The 17,647-nt window shown below is 39.4% G+C and overlaps 1 protein-coding gene across 1 annotated transcript; it reads right to left on the reverse strand.

Moving 5' to 3' along the window:
* Positions 1–835: 835 nt before the first annotated feature.
* Positions 836–16,768, reverse strand: elmod1 (ELMO/CED-12 domain containing 1). Its single transcript, XM_087847477.1, has 11 exons — positions 16,648–16,768; positions 16,152–16,217; positions 11,893–12,038; positions 10,815–10,843; positions 10,564–10,661; positions 10,273–10,402; positions 9,791–9,924; positions 9,516–9,584; positions 7,527–7,577; positions 6,724–6,857; positions 836–5,693 (listed from the first exon to the last, which is right to left on the reverse strand). Exons 2-11 carry the CDS (start codon positions 16,166–16,168, stop codon positions 5,518–5,520), a joined length of 984 nt encoding a protein of 327 aa, XP_087703603.1. The 5' UTR covers positions 16,169–16,217; positions 16,648–16,768; the 3' UTR covers positions 836–5,517.
* Between the last annotated feature and the right edge of the window lie 879 nt (positions 16,769–17,647).

Consider the following 17,647-nt stretch of genomic DNA (forward strand, 5'->3'; position numbering starts at 1 on the left):
GGGTGCAAGTAACTTTGTTGTTTGCAAAACTTTAATTTTAAAATTGTCAATTTATATTTGCATTTGAAGTTATAAAATATGATTCAATAAACATGTTTATTGAATCTTTTCTACTTTTTTCTACTCGGGTTTTATGTTTTTTCTCTGATTTTAGATCAATTGTGTTAGTACAGTATTTCTGATCTAGTTTTCAGGTCGTTAATTTCAATCAGAAGCGTGTTTAGGGGAAACAATCATCGGTAATCTTGTTTAGCAAATGCTTTGCAAATAGTGCAAATAGTGACCCTGCAGTATCATCTGTTCTAGTCTACACCTTCTGCTTTTTCCCCCTTGTTCTCATTTCAAAGCGGCTCATTCTGCCTTCTCTTATGTTGCCTCACTGCCCTCTGCTGTTCATTGAAATTAAATGCATGAGCAGCAGAAATTCAGCAGCATATTTGTCAGAATTCTGACTCCATTGCACATTAGAAAAGAATCCAAGTTGGAGCGATGTTTTGTTCCCAGCTTAGAAAGCAGAAGTCGGGTTATGAGCTCGTGGATGTGCAGGCGGGTCATTCATCTTCACGTTCTACACTGGCCGCAGATATGGGTGTTTGTGTTAGACCTGGGCTACATGCCCATTATTTGTCCTGCCTCATGTCCATATTCAGCTAAACAGCTAGAATAATTATTTACACCACCTTCAAAACAAAAGCTCCACAGGGTTGCATTTATTCTGGCTAATCTCGTGAGTGCTCTCTATGAAACAGTAAGTCCATAGAGAGTGGCATTTCTCCACTTTATTAAAAGCTCTTTGTTTTTACTGTATCCAACCAAAAAAAAAGTCAACTACACATTTAACTCTCCTTTGATCTTTATTGTGATCTCAAAAAGTACAGCACAAACAAATGAAGCACACTACAATATTCAGAAGTACTTTACTGAGGAATACACAATGTCGAAGCAGCGACCGTATCATGCAGATCGAGGTCTCTTAGGCAGTTTCAAAGCAGAATATACAGCAGCATGTACCTAACTTCATCTACAGTATCGTTGGACACGTCGGCCCTCACACCACAAATTACTGATTTATTAACATAAAGAAAACTGCATTTATATTTTTACAGTAGTGCAAAGCTGACCACAGTAAAGCAAAGCAAATGCAAGCAGGAGATAAAATCGGCGCTGACATTCACTAAATAAATCAGCTGCGTAATACTGACAAAAAGCTTTGACATTCACTTCAAAAGGAACAAAGGTATTCAGTACTGTTCAACACAATCAACAGTGCAAGCATGGATGTAAAATTAATGCTTGTGTTGTATTTCTTTCAGTAATGTGATGAGTACATTTGTCAAAGCATGTTAAATACAGTGGTTGTGTGTTCAAGAAAAGACGTGGGCTTTAACCATTTGGTGAAAAAGTGAGTGTGGCTCAGAGCTGAGATAAAAAATCAAAATGCTGCTCCAGAGACAATGAACTGGATATTACCCAAGTCTGTCTCTACAAAAGGACCTCAGGTAACAGCTGTGTGACAAATAAGACAGCTGCAGTGGTCCTAGTGGGTCCACGTGCTGAATATCAAGAGGGGAAAATATTTCCTGTACAAAGTTTTGTTCATGTTGTTTAGACCGTGTATTTTTCCCTATTTGTGAATTAGAAAACAGTTTAATAAAAAAGAAATCGTAATGAAGAATTACAGAGCAAGAATTGAAGAACAAGAGTTCGGGGTCATCAAATTTAAAATAAAGATCCCTCTATCAATGAAATTCCCTGCTGATGCTGACCCTAGGTTTGCCCTAATATCGGCCATGTCTTCTTTTGGCTAGGAGGACTTTACTAGATTAACCTGGGTGTCTTCAGGCTTAATGTTAACATCAAACAGAAAAAAGCCAGTAACTGCTAAATATCATTGTTACATAACATTAGCCAGAAGAACGACACTTAGCTTATGTTATTTGATCTACTAAACCCAGAAACATTATAAGAAAAAAAGAACATTTTATTGAACTCTATCAGAAAAATCTACAACAGCAGTAATGGAGAAGTGTAACTTTCAGGGGGAACCGCTTTTAAACCCTTGTTTTGTTTTGGTTTAGTTTAGATTTGACTGGTGATTTTAGCCATGTAGGTTTTTATGTCCCAGTGACAATTAATTAGGATAGATTAGGATAATTGAAGTACTCCTTCAAAATAATAGCATAACCACGGTTCCCTAGATTGCTGCTAGCTACATAATGTAACTGCTAGCCGGCTAACCGTTATTAGCTTAATCGCTAAAGTTGTACCTAAGTACTGTCTGAATCCACATGAGTTTTGGATTTTTGTACTGTGTGTTGGAGCCTTTGTTGGTGTACAGGATTAGTGGACTCTATTTAAGTTAGCATTGATTAGTTCTTGTATTTGGGAGTGAACGAGAGGTGGTAAGGGAAGGCACTCTGGAGCTAGCATAAAGGTCATGCTTTGGATTTTCAAGGACAAATACCATTCAGTGTTTTACACAGGAATCATTTTCTAAGTTATGTTACAATCTGTTCTCACATCAGTAATAAAATAGCAGTCAATTAAAAATGTTAATTAGGGTTTTCATTGAGAATGTAATCCAAATATTTAACTGCATTTTTCCTGAATGCCAATTTGTGATCCACTCACTGGCCACCTCATACCATTAACACCTGGCTAGTACCACCACATCCTAAAGGGGCTCTACTGGATTGAGCTCTGGTGACTCTGGAGTCAACATTTATGTAGAGTGAACTCGTTTTGGTGCTCAAGAAACCAGTTTGAGATGATTTGAGCTTTGCAACATGACACGTTAACCTAATGGAAGCAGCCATTAGAAGATAGGTGGACTACGATCATAAAAGTATGCACACAGTTATCAACCATATTCAGCTAGGCTGCTTGGTGGCTAAACAATGCTCAACTGGCCATACCATCTGAATGTTGCAGCAGAAATTCACAGTCGTCAGATATAATTCTCAGTCTTCTTTTTCCAATTCAATTAGTAATTTCGAGCAGGTCATCTTGACCATGTCTATATTCCTAACTACACCGAGCTGCTTCCATGTGTTTGATTTAACATTTGCATCAGCAAGGAGTTGAACTGTGTTTCTAATGAAGTAGCCAGTGAGTGTATTTCTAATAGTTTTCTTGTTCAGGTCATTCTTGCACATCTTAAACATGTTCTTTTAATAAAAATAGGAGTTAACTTTAAACAAAAATATGAAAAATCTGCACCATCAGCGTCCTACTGCTCTCACTAGGAGGCTGATGCCTCCATCAGTCAGATTGCTGATGGTAGCACAAAGGAAAGAAAAACATTTTGGTCAGTGTGACAGTGAGAGCTCTGCAGGCGGTGTATTGACTGGCAGGTCAACACCTCCATCATGTTGCATTTTAAACTTTCACTGTCAGCTCTCCTCTGTTTTAGCAGCAGTCACTTAATAAACTCCCTATGGAGCAACTCTGCATTTAAATGTCTTGCCAAATTCCAGCATTGTTAAACGCAGCGCAATTGCTGCCACAGTCGAGGAAACCTTTGTCTATGGTAATTATACTAATGTTTCAAAGTTAATGTGGTGACATTTCACCTGTATTCAGCTCTGTATGTGGCTTGTGTAAACTGATTAGTATTCCAGCTCTGAGTCAGAAAGTTAAACAAAACACTCAGGCACGCATGGTGCAAATAAACACATTTTAAAGAAATGTGCAGTGAAATGAGTGTAAATTATTGCTTTGGCTGATACAACAGTGGACACAGTGTCACATTCAATGAATACAAAAAGAATCAAACAATCGTGGATGTGAGAAACATTCATAACAGAATCTCTGCATGGAGTCAAATCAAAGGCAAAAAGCTTTTGCAAACCTGTAGAAAATGTTCACAACATACACATTTAGATTTCTACTATCCAAGCTGGGAGCAGGGCTGCCAAATGCCACACATCGAGTAAGGTTCATAAAATATTTATAAATATAATTTAGCAAGTTTGCAAAAATGAAATTTAAGCAAAGCTGCTGCTCCACATTCGATATTTTGGCAAGGAGAAATCTTAGGTGTTGATGTCATTTAGACACCATCTGTGGCAGTTTGTAAAACAGGTGTTTCGAGGTGAAGTGGCCCTTTATGGTTCGACTGAAACAGCACCAGCAAAAGTTCTCTCAAACTTTGATTTGATGAGGGGGATTTTTCTCCTCTGGTCTACATATTCTCATCTCTGCTGAATTATTTTTAGTCCCAATTGGGGCAGAATTTATCTACTCTGCTAGGTAATTTTCTGAATGCAACTTCAAAACAGTCAGAAATAGACAGCACCACTGTGACAGAAGATCTTGTGGGAGTCCCACTCCAATTTAACTGGATATGAAATATTTAAGTGTGGCCAAATGACATATAAAACTGGGATAAACTTTTCTATTATGTTTGATTGCATCCTGCTGTGTCCACAAGACAAAAACATGAGACTGAGATGCAAATTGAAATTTAAATAGAGATTCAGAGGGATTTATTCTGGAAATTCAGCAGCTCCTGAACTTAGTTGGAATTCATCCCCTCCCAAAAAGGATCAAAAACACCCCCCTGCCCCATAAATCACACCTTTTCATATATCTATACGTCTTTGTCTCTGATAGTCAGTGCGCTAACCGTCAAAATATTCCAAACTGCTGATCAATACATCACAATCTATCTAATAGCTGTTTTTGGCTGATAAAGTAAATTTGGTTTGTTATTAAATTAAACAAAAAGGGTTCATAACTGAGGTGTAACGGCTGTGATACAATCGTTATGAGTCCTTAAAGCAACAACAATGAGTGTAGTGATGGAGTGGTGCCAGCCTCCTCATGCACAGCTACAATCGCTATGGTCATCTCTGATGCTGGTGGTCTAACGCTGCAGTGAGGGCAGATAGGCAGTGTGTATGTGTGTGCACTTCTTTTTTTAATTTATTTTTTTGGAGTCAAACATCTGTTTACAGTGTGGGAAGTCTGAGGGAAAAGTCCCCATTTTAAATGATTAAGATCCTGTCTAAGGTTAGATTCTGTTTGTGTGTGTGTGAGTGTGTGTGTGGTTGAGTTAAGCTGTTGGCAGTGATGCGACATGATGTTAGCTGGGACGTGTTGGGCTGAGCAGACATGGAACAGAGCCTTCCTGATATGTCCAGCAGTTGGAGGAACCATCTCTGCGAGTGTGAGGCTGGTTCTGATTTATTGATGGCCTACCAGACATCTAAGGGAGACCTCTGTGGGGGTTTATGAAGAAGGGAGACCTCTGTGGGGGTTTATGAAGACGGGAGACCTCTGTGGGGGTTTATGAAGACAGGAGACCTCTGTGGGGGTTTATGAAGAAGGGAGACCTCTGTGGGGGTTTATGAAGACGGGAGACCTCTGTGGGGGTTTATGAAGACGGGAGACCTCTGTGGGGGTTTATGAAGACGGGAGACCTCTGTGGGGGTTTATGAAGACGGGAGACCTCTGTAGGGGTATGAAAGGCTCAGTGAGGGTGATGGTGGGGGAGACACGGGACCAAGGGGGTGTTTAGAGGTTGACAAGGTGGAGATCGGAGGCAGAAAAGTGGGGGCACAGAGCCATGTCTGGGTTCTTCAGCTGTCGCAGGATCCTTCGGTGGAACTTGGAGCGGACTCGGTTGAACTCCATGATGTCGCTGGGATCCTCCTCAATCCAGAAGCGGTGGAACTCCTGCATCAGGTAACCTGCCAAGAAAGAAAGTAAATAGACACATATGTGCAGCTAATCCACAAGTAATTATGCTCGTACTGCATTTTAGCATCTTTCTTATTTTTCCACCACACAGTTCAACACCTCTTTTTTTTACCATAGCAGGTGGAAAAGAGAAAAAGCTTCCAATTACAAATCTGCACACACTGTTAAACAAACAGCTGAAAGTTAATGACATCTTTTTAACAATCTATGTGGTTTAATTTTTTGCCACTTTGGGGCATTAGAGATTTTTTTCTATGACTGTATACAGATAAGGCTCTCACAGTTTAAAAGATGAACGTAGTTCTGGCTCAGAAAAGTGGATGCAATGCAGAAATAGCCACCAGGGGCGCTACCTGTGGTGGACTCCATAGACTTCTGCTGCTATAGAAGTCCATTAACCCATTTTTGGCCAAACTGATTAATTCAAATAATAATAAAATAATAGTAATCCAAAATACATTTTGTACATTTTGGATATTTTAAGTTTCAGAAGGATTATCCCAGGTATGCTCGTTGGTTAAAACGTAACAATTACAGGTCTGCAGACAGTGAACATGCGGTAACTCTCACCTTTCGCATCTATTTTCAAAACACAAAAATGTTGATTCCAGTTACTGAACAGTTTTAAGTCAAAGAGCTGATGTCTCAAACTATAAGCCTTAACAATCTGCAGAAACATTAGTTATAAAAAGAGTTCCCAGATATACAGTTGGAATAAAGGTTGAAACTACCCAAACAGAATAAAACAGTTTTTTGTCCCAGGCTTTAAACTTGTATTACTGATATGTTCAGCTCGGGGTATTTGGAGAATGACCTGCTTTGGAAGATGCCACTTGGTTAAAATACAATTTTATGCAAGTTCTGTATACCAACATCTCCCCAGCCTTAAACTTTAAAAGAAAACTTTTTTTAATTCTGATGCAAAAACTTACAAAATTCTAAGCAAAATGAAAAATACATAAATCAATATACAGGAAAAATAAAGATAAAATACTGTTCATCCCAATCCAATGTACTCACAGAAGGTCTGCTGGAAGTGCAGCAGGCTGGGCATCTCTGGAGCCACATTGTACAGATGGGTCTTCAGAGCTCCACTCACCAACAGAGAGTAGGCCAGATCTGTGATGTTGATGCCCACAATGGCAAAGGAATACCTGGAGGACAAAATATTTACTAAGTCAGTAGGTGGGACCCTGTTTTTTGTTAGACTGCTGTGACAGGAGAGGAGAAGCAGACAGCAGGTTTTCCATTTCACAAAAGATTTTATGTTTTTTAGAGAACGGAGATTACACTCAAACAGATGGAAAGAGAGCCTCTGTAATCAAATTACCATAGACATTAAACACAAGGACTTAAAATTCTAAAGGCATAAAATATAGATTAACAGGATTACTGTCCCAACATCACTCGGCCATAATGGTGTGCTCAACATCTTTAACATTTCACTTCATGACAAAGTCCACACTCAGTGGAAATCACAAACTGTCTATTTATTAAAGACACTGCTGCGATGTCGCACTTGTTTTCTCACAACAATCCTCGGCTCTATTCGGCGCTAATGCAGACTGACAACAGAAGCCAGCGTAGCAGTACAGCGGGGCACACAGTAGTAAAATACTTCCTACCCATTAGCACATAAACACAGTCCCTCCTGCTTCTACAATGCACTTACATGCATATGCTGGCTTGTTGTGAGCGTCACGTGCTGAAGCTGCTCTGTATTGAGGCCAAACCTCACACAGCTCCAGCAGCAGCAGCCCAGATTTCCCTGCTCCACACACACGTGCATGTCTGCATATATTGCATGTGCATGTGAGACTTACCCAATCGCCTTGTCAAGGTTCTTCTGTTCCCATTCAGGCTTGTTTACCTCGCTGTGAAGGACACACACTTGAGTCACGGATGGTTTACATGTGAAGCAGCAACCACAGTGCACCATAATGCGCATAAAAGCCAAATCTTCTGAGAACAGTTTAGAAACTGTCTGTTAATGCTGATTTATGGCTCTCTTTTTTTCTGCCTTTAGGCTGACAAGACGACGCTTCAGTTTGTATAAATTATCATGCTTAGTGCAGCTTTAGGTGCATGAAAAATCAACCTAAATGAGTAAGCAATGAACGCAGCAAACGGCAAGTGAATGAAAGTGAAGTTGAGTACCTTGGCTTTCTGTGTGTGCTCCTACAGTGCATGAGACAGACAGAGAAGGAGGTATGGGCAGAAATGGAGGTGGAGGAGAAACAAAAGAAAAAGAAGAAGAATCTTCATTTTGGAAATGAGACCGCTCACTGGGATGCCGATGAGAAACAATACAAGCAGCAGTAGTCAATAAAAGATGAGGCAGTGAATGGCATCAAGCTGTAAAAATGAATATAATCAAGCAGAGTATGATGGATGCAGAGTTATGCATGATTAAGTACAGATTAATGTAGAAGGAATACACCAAGTAGTTGTAAGTAGACGCTTTGATTTATTCTTATGTTATATCTGTTTTTAAGCTTTTCTTCATAACCATCAGGTATTATGCTGGACTGGTAGCTTCATTAGAGCTTCGTTTGACTTTAAAAGCAAAAAAGGGAGAAGCAATGAGCTAAAAGAGGCTAAAAAGATTTGTAAACCGGTCATAAACGTCAGCACTGGTGGCACTTACGTAATACAAGTAGTTTAACCTCCTAGGACCTGGTGTCCACATATGTGGACATCACATTTTGGGACGTCTAGACCAAAATACTTAATTTTTTCTCTACAAGGGCCTGATATCCACTTGCCACTGTTCTATCAAAATTTGATACAAATGTCCTCATATGTGGAACTCATTTTTCTCAAAAACAAAAATTAGGTTAAAAAAAAATCTGGTAATTCTTTGTTTTTACATTCTTTAGGTCCCAATCAACCCAAATAGCAAAGAAAAATTAAAAATGCATGCCATGAAAGAGTTCGGGTCTTAGGAGGTTAAAACTGGCCTAATTGCTGTCTGCTGAATTAATAATTTAGCCAAATAGGCAATAAAAAAACAGATGTGGCTAGATCTGAAAAATGAAGCCAGTTCTGAATTGCCTTCACTCTTCTGAATGGCCAGCAGGGGGCGACTCCTCTGGCTGCAAAAAGATTTCCATTTGTACTGAAACGTATGGAAAAAAAACTTCCTCGGTTCCCTAACTGTGTGACCTCAATTAACACTTTTCTGGTGTCTTTATGAAGTCAGTCGCCAGAGTCCCGTCACATTTAGTAAAACTTAAAGTTCATTTTTCAAATTGTGGTCAGTATTACAGACAGAAAGTACAATTGCCCAAGCTATGTACATTGGCTAAGGGTTCAATCAAATCAATCTTAAGTTGTTAGTCAATGACAGAAAGCTGTCCTGGTTTTACCATTAGGTCCACCGTTGATCACTTTTAGTTTCAATAGAGCACATACACTATGTTTGGCATACATATGACCTTTTAGCGAACAGATGTGATATTTTTTTGATTATATTTCATACACAACCAACCTCACATCCATGCTTTGTTTGAATCTGAAGGATATTATTTCCAGCACTGTGGTTACATCTAATATAATGTGTTATATTGTGATTCTGCTGTATAATTTACACACTTTTCATTGACTAATACTTGAACTTTGTGCTATTATAGCTCAATGTGCACTTTCCTCTGTTATTGCAAGGTTACATTTTTCTGTACTTTTCTTTTTCTATGAACTATAAACTCCATAAATTCATATACAGTCTACTTCTGTAATTATTGGCAGAGATGTTCTACCAATCCACTTGGTGTATTCCTTTCATATGCCCGTGAAAGGCAAAATGAACATACTTGTGCTTTGGTTGGAGGGAATCATGGAGCATCTGCAGGGCGGTAGCCTTGTCGTGTTCAGCAAAATACCTGTAGAAAGACAACAGAAGGGAAAAGGCATGTCTGAACTTCCCGCTCATGGATATGCATATGTAGCCTATGAATTATAATTATTTATTTATAGTTTTGGCTTTGATTTAAAGTCTTTAAATGACATGCTGAACATGTATATCTCCATATGTAAGTGTTGCACTGCTTGGCTGGTTTTTAATCTGTGTTCCAGGCCGACAGCTTACAGCAGGTTGTGCAGGCCCAGCAGTCCCATGCCCCTGAAATCAGTCTTTGGATCGCTGCCCTGGAAACCAATCTCACACCACTGTTTGGATATGCGACCCGTGAGAGGTGTGTCAGGGCGCAGCTCTTTCCATAGCTACAACACACACACAAGCACACAACCACAGCTCAGTAGAGTACAATTATTATTCTATAACAAAGCATAGTATTCATTACAGTGTAATATCATGCCTGACAAGTGTAAGTACATGAGACTGTAACATAGTGGTACAGGGGGAACTTTTTCTATAGTAAAAAATGTATTTAATTTAGTAGTGGGAGAACATCCATTTAATGAAATGAACTACGGGATAACCGATTTAACTCAAGCAAATGTAAAGAGTAATGATTCAAATAAGTGACCCCAGTCATGAAGTTTATCTGACACTACATGAAGACAGATAATATTTTGTTCTCTTTAACCAACCAGAGAGAGACTGCATACCTTCATCAGCATTTCCTCATGCTCAGGATTTTCGCAGTCATAAGGCTCCCTGCGTAGCTTCTCCACCTCTGCCACCAGGCTCCTGTAGCCCACAATCTGCAGCAGGCTGGCCTGCAGAGAGATGCCGAGCCTGGAGAGACAAAGGGACAGGTAGTCCGTTTGTCTCTGAGGAGTGCATTGTATAAACTCTCCGTTGTCCTTCACAGCTACTCTAGGGATTAGCTTCCTTTGTTAACCTCTAATTAACCACAACACAAGAACAGAAATGTGATATGCAGCGCAGAGTCTCACTGTGGGTTGGTGTCAGGGTTAATTTTCTTCAAGGCCATGATGTCATCGATGGTTTTCTCCACTTTATCAGGATGGACGCTGAGGGCAGACTGCAGCAGCTGGAGTGGATAAGAGCAGAGAAGATGGCAGGAATATAAAGAGAGAGGCAAGGACAGAGTGGGAACACATGTTAAGGACTGAGGCAAGAAGACTGAGCAATAAACCCGGATTATGTTGCACGTGCATAACGACAGATTGAAAGAGCCCCATACCTCATTCTTGGAGTACCTCAGAGATGACTCTGCAAGGAAATGTTGCAAAGAGTAAGACAAATGTGTACAGTAACAGTGAACAATCCCCTTTCCAATGCCTCAGACTGCTGATATGGTACACTGACTGTAAATCATGAATCTCTGAGCTAACATAATACTGAATAAGTAAGAGGCAGAAGAAAAGTGGATGAATGAATTCTTGTGTTGGTTTGATTACATTCTGATTCTTCTCTGTGTTCTCGTCTGTGCCTCGCTCTGTTCAATTACTGTGTTTAAGCTTTGAATGTTTTGTGCTTCCTCCTCTTGCACATCCTGGTGTTAGTATTCATGTATGTATTGGTTATTTCCTGTTTTACTTAAAGCGTTTTTTTTCTTTTGGTTTCTACATGTGTTCTGTTCCCCTAACAGGCACTCTGTGCTTATATGGCTCTGTTTTTCCCTCCTAATTCTTTAGTTGTGCTTCGCCGTTTGTGATCCTGTGACTCACCTTTGCTAATTGATCATGAGCCTATTAACAGCATGACCCTTATTACTTTGTCTGGCTACTGTCTTGCATCTGAGTCCTCCTCATCACTATAAAACCCAGAATTAGATCTATCCTCATATTGTAGCAACTTGACAACCACAAGGTATAATTTAGGCTCTTTATTTTACAATATAAAGTGCATGTTGATTTGACACTATATAAAACTGAATTGAAGGTAGCCATGCCCCAAAGAAAACTCTTATTTATCATCTGTTTTGCTCAAAATGTGACCAAAATTTACAAAATGAACACAATCCTGTATCAATGAAGACTCAAAACTAGAAATTTATACAACAAACACAGGCAGAACGGTGTTTACTGGGGTCATAAATCAAGTGAAAAACATTATTCAGATAGACTCCTATACATGAAGTCTAATTGGCCCCCCACTGGCCATTACACAAAATGCAGACTTAAGTCATTTCCCCACTGGCTTCACAACTGGAGTCTACGTCTATTTCAAAATGCAACTAAATATGACCAAATCATATACAAATATGAACATTGATGCATGAGTGCGAAACATTTTTACAAATAAGATGAAAGTCATACCTATCTTGAGGGTCCTGCGGGCTCCATGTTTGTTGTTGTAGCAGATTCGCTGCAGCTCGCAGCGTCCTGTAAACTTCCTGACAACAAACTTTAGGCCTCGCCAAAGACACTTGCAGTAGAGGAACACAAAGAACTGGGTCACTACTCTGCAGGGGAGAAAACAAGGGGATTATACTCCTAAATATTTACACAGATATTATATACAGTGGGTAAAATAAGTATTGAATACATAACCAATTTTCTAGGTAATATATTTCTAAAGGTGCTATTGCCATGAACTTCTCACCTTCATTTCTCAGTATTACACATAATTTATGGGCATCTGTGGTTTGATTTCTTTGCCTGTGTGGATTGGATGTGTTGTTACCGACATCAGGTGAGTAATGAAATAATAAATAACTGTAGGTATGATTTTTTTTTTCATCCTGTATGCTTTTTTACAGTTCAGCATATTACACAAATATGCCTGCATAAATTTATTTTTGACCAATTTTGTTTCACATTAAGTTTGAGACAAAGACACTGAAGTGAAAATGCAGAAGCAGAGAGGAAGACACAAAGTGTCAGAAGAGTGTGCTTCACTTCTTGTCTACTAGGGGAGACTTGCAGCACATCAAAGTGTGCTATTTTTGCAGGGGACGCTGAGAATGAAAATGGAAATGTCCTGGGAAATGCATAGTGACCCATTAAGAGAATAAATGATTTCCGGCCTTGGTCCGCCTCGGTCTGCAGAGAATGCTGAACATCACCCTGAACACAATCCTTTTTTTCTTCTCAATGTTTTTCCCATCGGTTGTCTCGCTAAAGATTGAAAATTGTATTTTCCACTATTACACTCAAAAAAAATGAAATTGGGTGGTTGTTACATTTGCAAAATTCAAACTTGTAATGTGAACAAAATAATTTCATGTTTCTGTGGTGAACAGAATTAAATCATGTAGGATCTGCATGAAATCCGGCAACTTAATTTATTCTTGTTGAGATGACATGATACAATCTAGTAACAGTGGTTAGTTGCCTGGACTCACAAAATTCTCAAGATCACACAAGAGTTCAAACCACAGGAAAATCACTGGGGTTAGGAGAGACAGACAACCATACACACACTACATATATGCCATAGCTATTTATTGTGGTTTAACCTGTAAAGGACAAAAATGTACAGAAAATTCTACATCAAGCCTTGTAATCATAGCTTCCCTATTTTTTTGAAGTCTACATTGACAGCTCGGTGGCACAGTGGTTAGCACTGTTGCCTCGCAGCAAGAAAGTCTTGGGTTCAAATCTGCAATCTGGCCAAGTTTTCAGTGGGTTCTCTCTGTGGGTCCTCTGGTTTCCTGCCACAGTTAAAAGTCATGCAGTAATTAGGGTTAGGTTAATTGGTGTTTCTAAAAGATCTGTGAACATGAGTGCAAATGGTTGTCTGTCTCTCTGTGATAGACTGGTGACCTGTCCAGTACTCTGACTCTCACCCTATCACATCTGGGATAGGCCCCAGCTACTGCAACCCTGGTAAAGTTAAGAGGATGGATGGAGTTATTATTATAAATCCATTAACATTTTATGTTAACCAGACTCTAGACTTTGTTGAACACTCCAAAAAATAACTCTTTAAATGAACTTAAAATAATCATGCTTTCTATTACGATTAAGCATTTAGTCGCACTAATGTAATTTGCATGGGTTGGATCAACTCAATTAAATTAAGTTGGACTCAACTGTAGTAAAACAGTTGATTCATCATTAATTAATCACGTTAGTCTAACTCAAGTACATTAAGTTGGAATAACAGAATTGCATAATGCTAAAATAAAGCAATTTATTTATGTGGAAATTCTTTCCATGATTTTTTATGTTAATTCAAAGAGTTATATTTTTGAGTCTACTACTTTTTTTTAAATTTCCGATGTATAAATGGATTGGAAGCATTAGTAGGTAAGCTAATGGTAGCAAGAAAGCAGATTTTGTGTAGCGATTGGGAGGACTCACAGTACTTTAAGTACACTTGAAAACTTTTCTTTTCTATCCAGCTGCTAAACCTCTATCTTTGTTCAGCATTTACAATTTTTCCAGACAGCTTGTGCACAAAGATCACAGTAGGACATGATCTTCAGTATTAACAACAAAAAATAGAAGGGAAGAAAGGTCTGTGGGGATTAATCTCTCGTTCTCAGCTTGTGGATGAGACTGGCATGTTGAACAGCTCGTACTGACATTCAGCTTTTTAACCTTCAAGGAAGCGAACACCGAGCAAAGGGAACGTGAAGGAGGCGTTTAAGGTTATATAGCAACCCACAATTACAGGCTTAATACACAGAACTGTCTAATAAAATGTCCTTGAACAACACACTTGTCTATTGCTAATCTATTTTAAAGGGTTACCCCACTGAGTCATACACATAAAGGTCAGTTTGCTGGTTATTGCGAGACCTGCTCATCCTGTGAAAACGGTCAAAACAATGGAGACAACCTCCCACCATCATTTTATTAAACTTCACTTTGATTTAATTACACACAAGAAAAAAACGTAACTGATGTCCCCAGCTGCTAAAATGATTAAAGGGTTTCCGTTAATTCCTTCAAAATACTCTGATCAGCCAAAAGCATGAATCATATTTCCACCTCTAAACTATTGGTAGAGTCATCGTAGCACATTAGAATAATTACTGTAAGCAAACACAGCCATCAGTGAAAAACATTGGCAGCCTCTACTGGCTTCTACTGTTCATTAAAAGTTAATGAAGCAAAATTTTTTCCAACAAATTTATTCATTCACTTGGGAAATCAGTTGGGATTTATGGGAAATTTGGTATGAACTGGGGCAAAGGGGGGGGGAAAGCACTGGTGGGTAAAGCCAATTTAAAGATTGATGACTACAGATGTGGAAAAAGCACAGTTATGAATACTGCTGGCTTTGCTAAATGCAAAACATTTAAGAATCTAGCTCCAAAATACTGCCAAGTTATTTTTTTTCTCCGTCATTTGGTGTTTTGCATTAAAGGTGTTTTATTTCACCTGGGTTTTGTTCTCCCCTCGTGTTTTGTCTTTCTCTTTGTCGAGACAGTTTCACAGCAGCTTGTGAAATGTTCACAGCTTCTAATCGTATTCATGGACATTAACCTCCCCTCCTTATTTCACGTCCCTGAATACATTTATACATGTCAAGCTTTATATGTACAGATTCCTATGGATGCTTGTTTCCACTAAAGAACAAAATGTCCGTCCTTAAGTCAAAAGTTTGAGTTATGCAACTCGAAATTTTGCCTTACATGAGCATACTTAGTCATCATTTTATCAGTCTCAATTTAGCCCTGCATGGGAATTTTATTTATTTATTTCATTGGCAGTAACGCGCTTCCATGGATTTCTGTGAATGTACAGAAATGTAATATTTTAGCCTTTTAAAGGACAAAAAAGACCATATTTGGAAGTTGGTGATGGAGCAAAATGTTCTACTGCCTGCAGCAGAAAACATGCTACAGATACATGCACGTCTGTCTGCCTAAGAACTTCAGTTCAAGACAAACAAAATCTGATCTGCTGCTAAGCTGTCAATCATCTAGACCAATTTAGAACCACCAGTTAGAGTGGTAGACATAGTCTTTGGACTATGGAAATAAGCCAGAGAATCGGGACAAAACACACAACAAACTTAACACAGAAAACTAACCAGGCCATTTAAACCTCTTGCTACAAAGTGACAGTGCTAACCACTTCTGCATCAAACTATATATATAGAAAGCTCTTCCTCAGTGACCTCAGTAAACACTTTCCTGAAGACTTTATAGGCTCGGGTGTTAATTTCACCCACATTGATTAAACTGTTGCTTTTTAATATTATACTCTCCCAATTTTGGTCAATATTGAGCCCAAAATAGGGGGAAAAACCATCATAATTTAAAAAAACACACACACTAAAAAGCCAAGGCAGAAAGCAGAACTGTTAATAGAAACACCTCTGGAGTGCTCATTATTAAGAGGCCTCCTTACAAAGGGACTCATTCAAAGCCATTCACACCATAACAGCCACTTACTGCTACACAATGCCATAATGGACTGGAAAGAGCTTAAAGGGGAGGACTGGGAATAAAGGGACCGCGGTGCTTGTTATTAATAATTAATTATAGCAGGTAGAAGGCAAACATGGATAAACAAGCTGAGAGGAGAAGGAGGAGAGCGACGATGAATTCCTTCACGTTTCCATGCAAAATGCAAATCCACAGCACAGCTTCCATCTTAATCACGGAGACTCGCCTTACCTCAGGAAATGCTTCATCTCGGCCGCTGTTACCCCTCAGGTGTCGCTGGTGCAGTTGAGTGATCACCTGGAAACGGAGGAGACGATGAGTGTTTGAGGCTTGCGGACACGGAGCCGTCAGACAGGCCCGAGCTCCGGAGCTGTCCGCGGTGCTGAGGAATTAACGCGCATGCAAATCTGCGGCTCTCCGCCGCAACAGCGCTTGATTCCTGCGAGCCGCAGAGCTTCTGTTTGGGTTAAATTTGGCGCTGTAAAAACCACAACCAGCCACAGAAGCGTTTGTGGAGGATTGAGGGTGGTTATTTAATGTTTTCAGAGCAGAAAAAGGCAGATAAATTCAATTTTTATTCTTCGTTCGTCTCCGGTGTGATTAGCAACCAAGGCGCAAACACTGAGTAATCTGTAGCTGAAGACGCTACAGGAAATCAAACAGCGGCTGTAAAAGGTTTACCTGTAATATAATCGGTAAAACCAAAAGAAAAAGACCCTTTTCTTACCGATTTGGGATAATAAGGAGGCGAAACGGAAGGCGGGAGGCGGCAGGGTGCAGCGTTTTTGTCCTCTTCTCTGGGCTACAGTCGCCTGCTTTCCTCCATGATGACTGACACTCAGTCTAAAAGCTACAGCAACAGCAACGCAGTGCAGAATAACAGCACTCATAAAGTCCCAGGAACATTTTCTATCAGTATCATGTATTGATAAAACTGGATATGTTCTTGTTTTTGTACCTTAAAAAGTGTAGTTGCACGTTTCCATCTCCTTGTTTTCATTGTTCAACTCTCAACCAAAACAGCTTTGCATGATTTATAGTTTAAAATCATCCTTATTTGGTTTATACTTGTCCTTAGGGCCTCAGTTTGTCCCTTAGAACAAACCAGTTTAGCTCATTTCCTTTCTTTAATAAGCTTTCTTCTGATTGGCTGCCCCTCAAAAACAGACGGTTTGAATAGCAGCTGGGTGGGGCTTCTGGACCTGAGATAGCCGTATTAGAAATAGCTCCCTAATGCCATATAGATCCAAAAGTAGACAAAGAATAAACTGAAGCCTTCTGTTTTGGTTCACAGAATTTTGGTTCTTCATTATTTGAAACATATCACTATGAACACCAATAAATGTTCTAGTATAGATATTAAAGGGAACGTGTAAAAGGGCCACTTCAATATCTTGTAGTGTAGAGATTCATTAACCTTCTGTGGTCTGAGTCATCATTGGTCATTATCCTATGTTTTGGATAAAAGCAAAAAAGGCTTTTTTTAAAGACTTGTATGAACAATAAAAAAAATACATATTAGGATAACAGTTAGGGTTATTTCCAATGGTGGCTTCACAGGATTCATTTCATCTCTAAGCTGCACGATCCTGTGATGATTCAGCTTGGCATTTGCCATGAGTTTGCCTTTCCCACTGATCCACTGCCAGACCAATCACACTGGATGAAACTGCATGCAGCATGATGCTCACCACGGTGTTTCCAGACTCTTCTGTCTGCCACATGTG

The sequence above is a fragment of the Neolamprologus brichardi genome, chromosome 10 (genome assembly GCF_056152115.1).
Source record: "Neolamprologus brichardi isolate AB-2024 chromosome 10, ASM5615211v1, whole genome shotgun sequence".
In the NCBI taxonomy this organism is placed as follows: Eukaryota; Metazoa; Chordata; class Actinopteri; order Cichliformes; family Cichlidae; genus Neolamprologus; species Neolamprologus brichardi.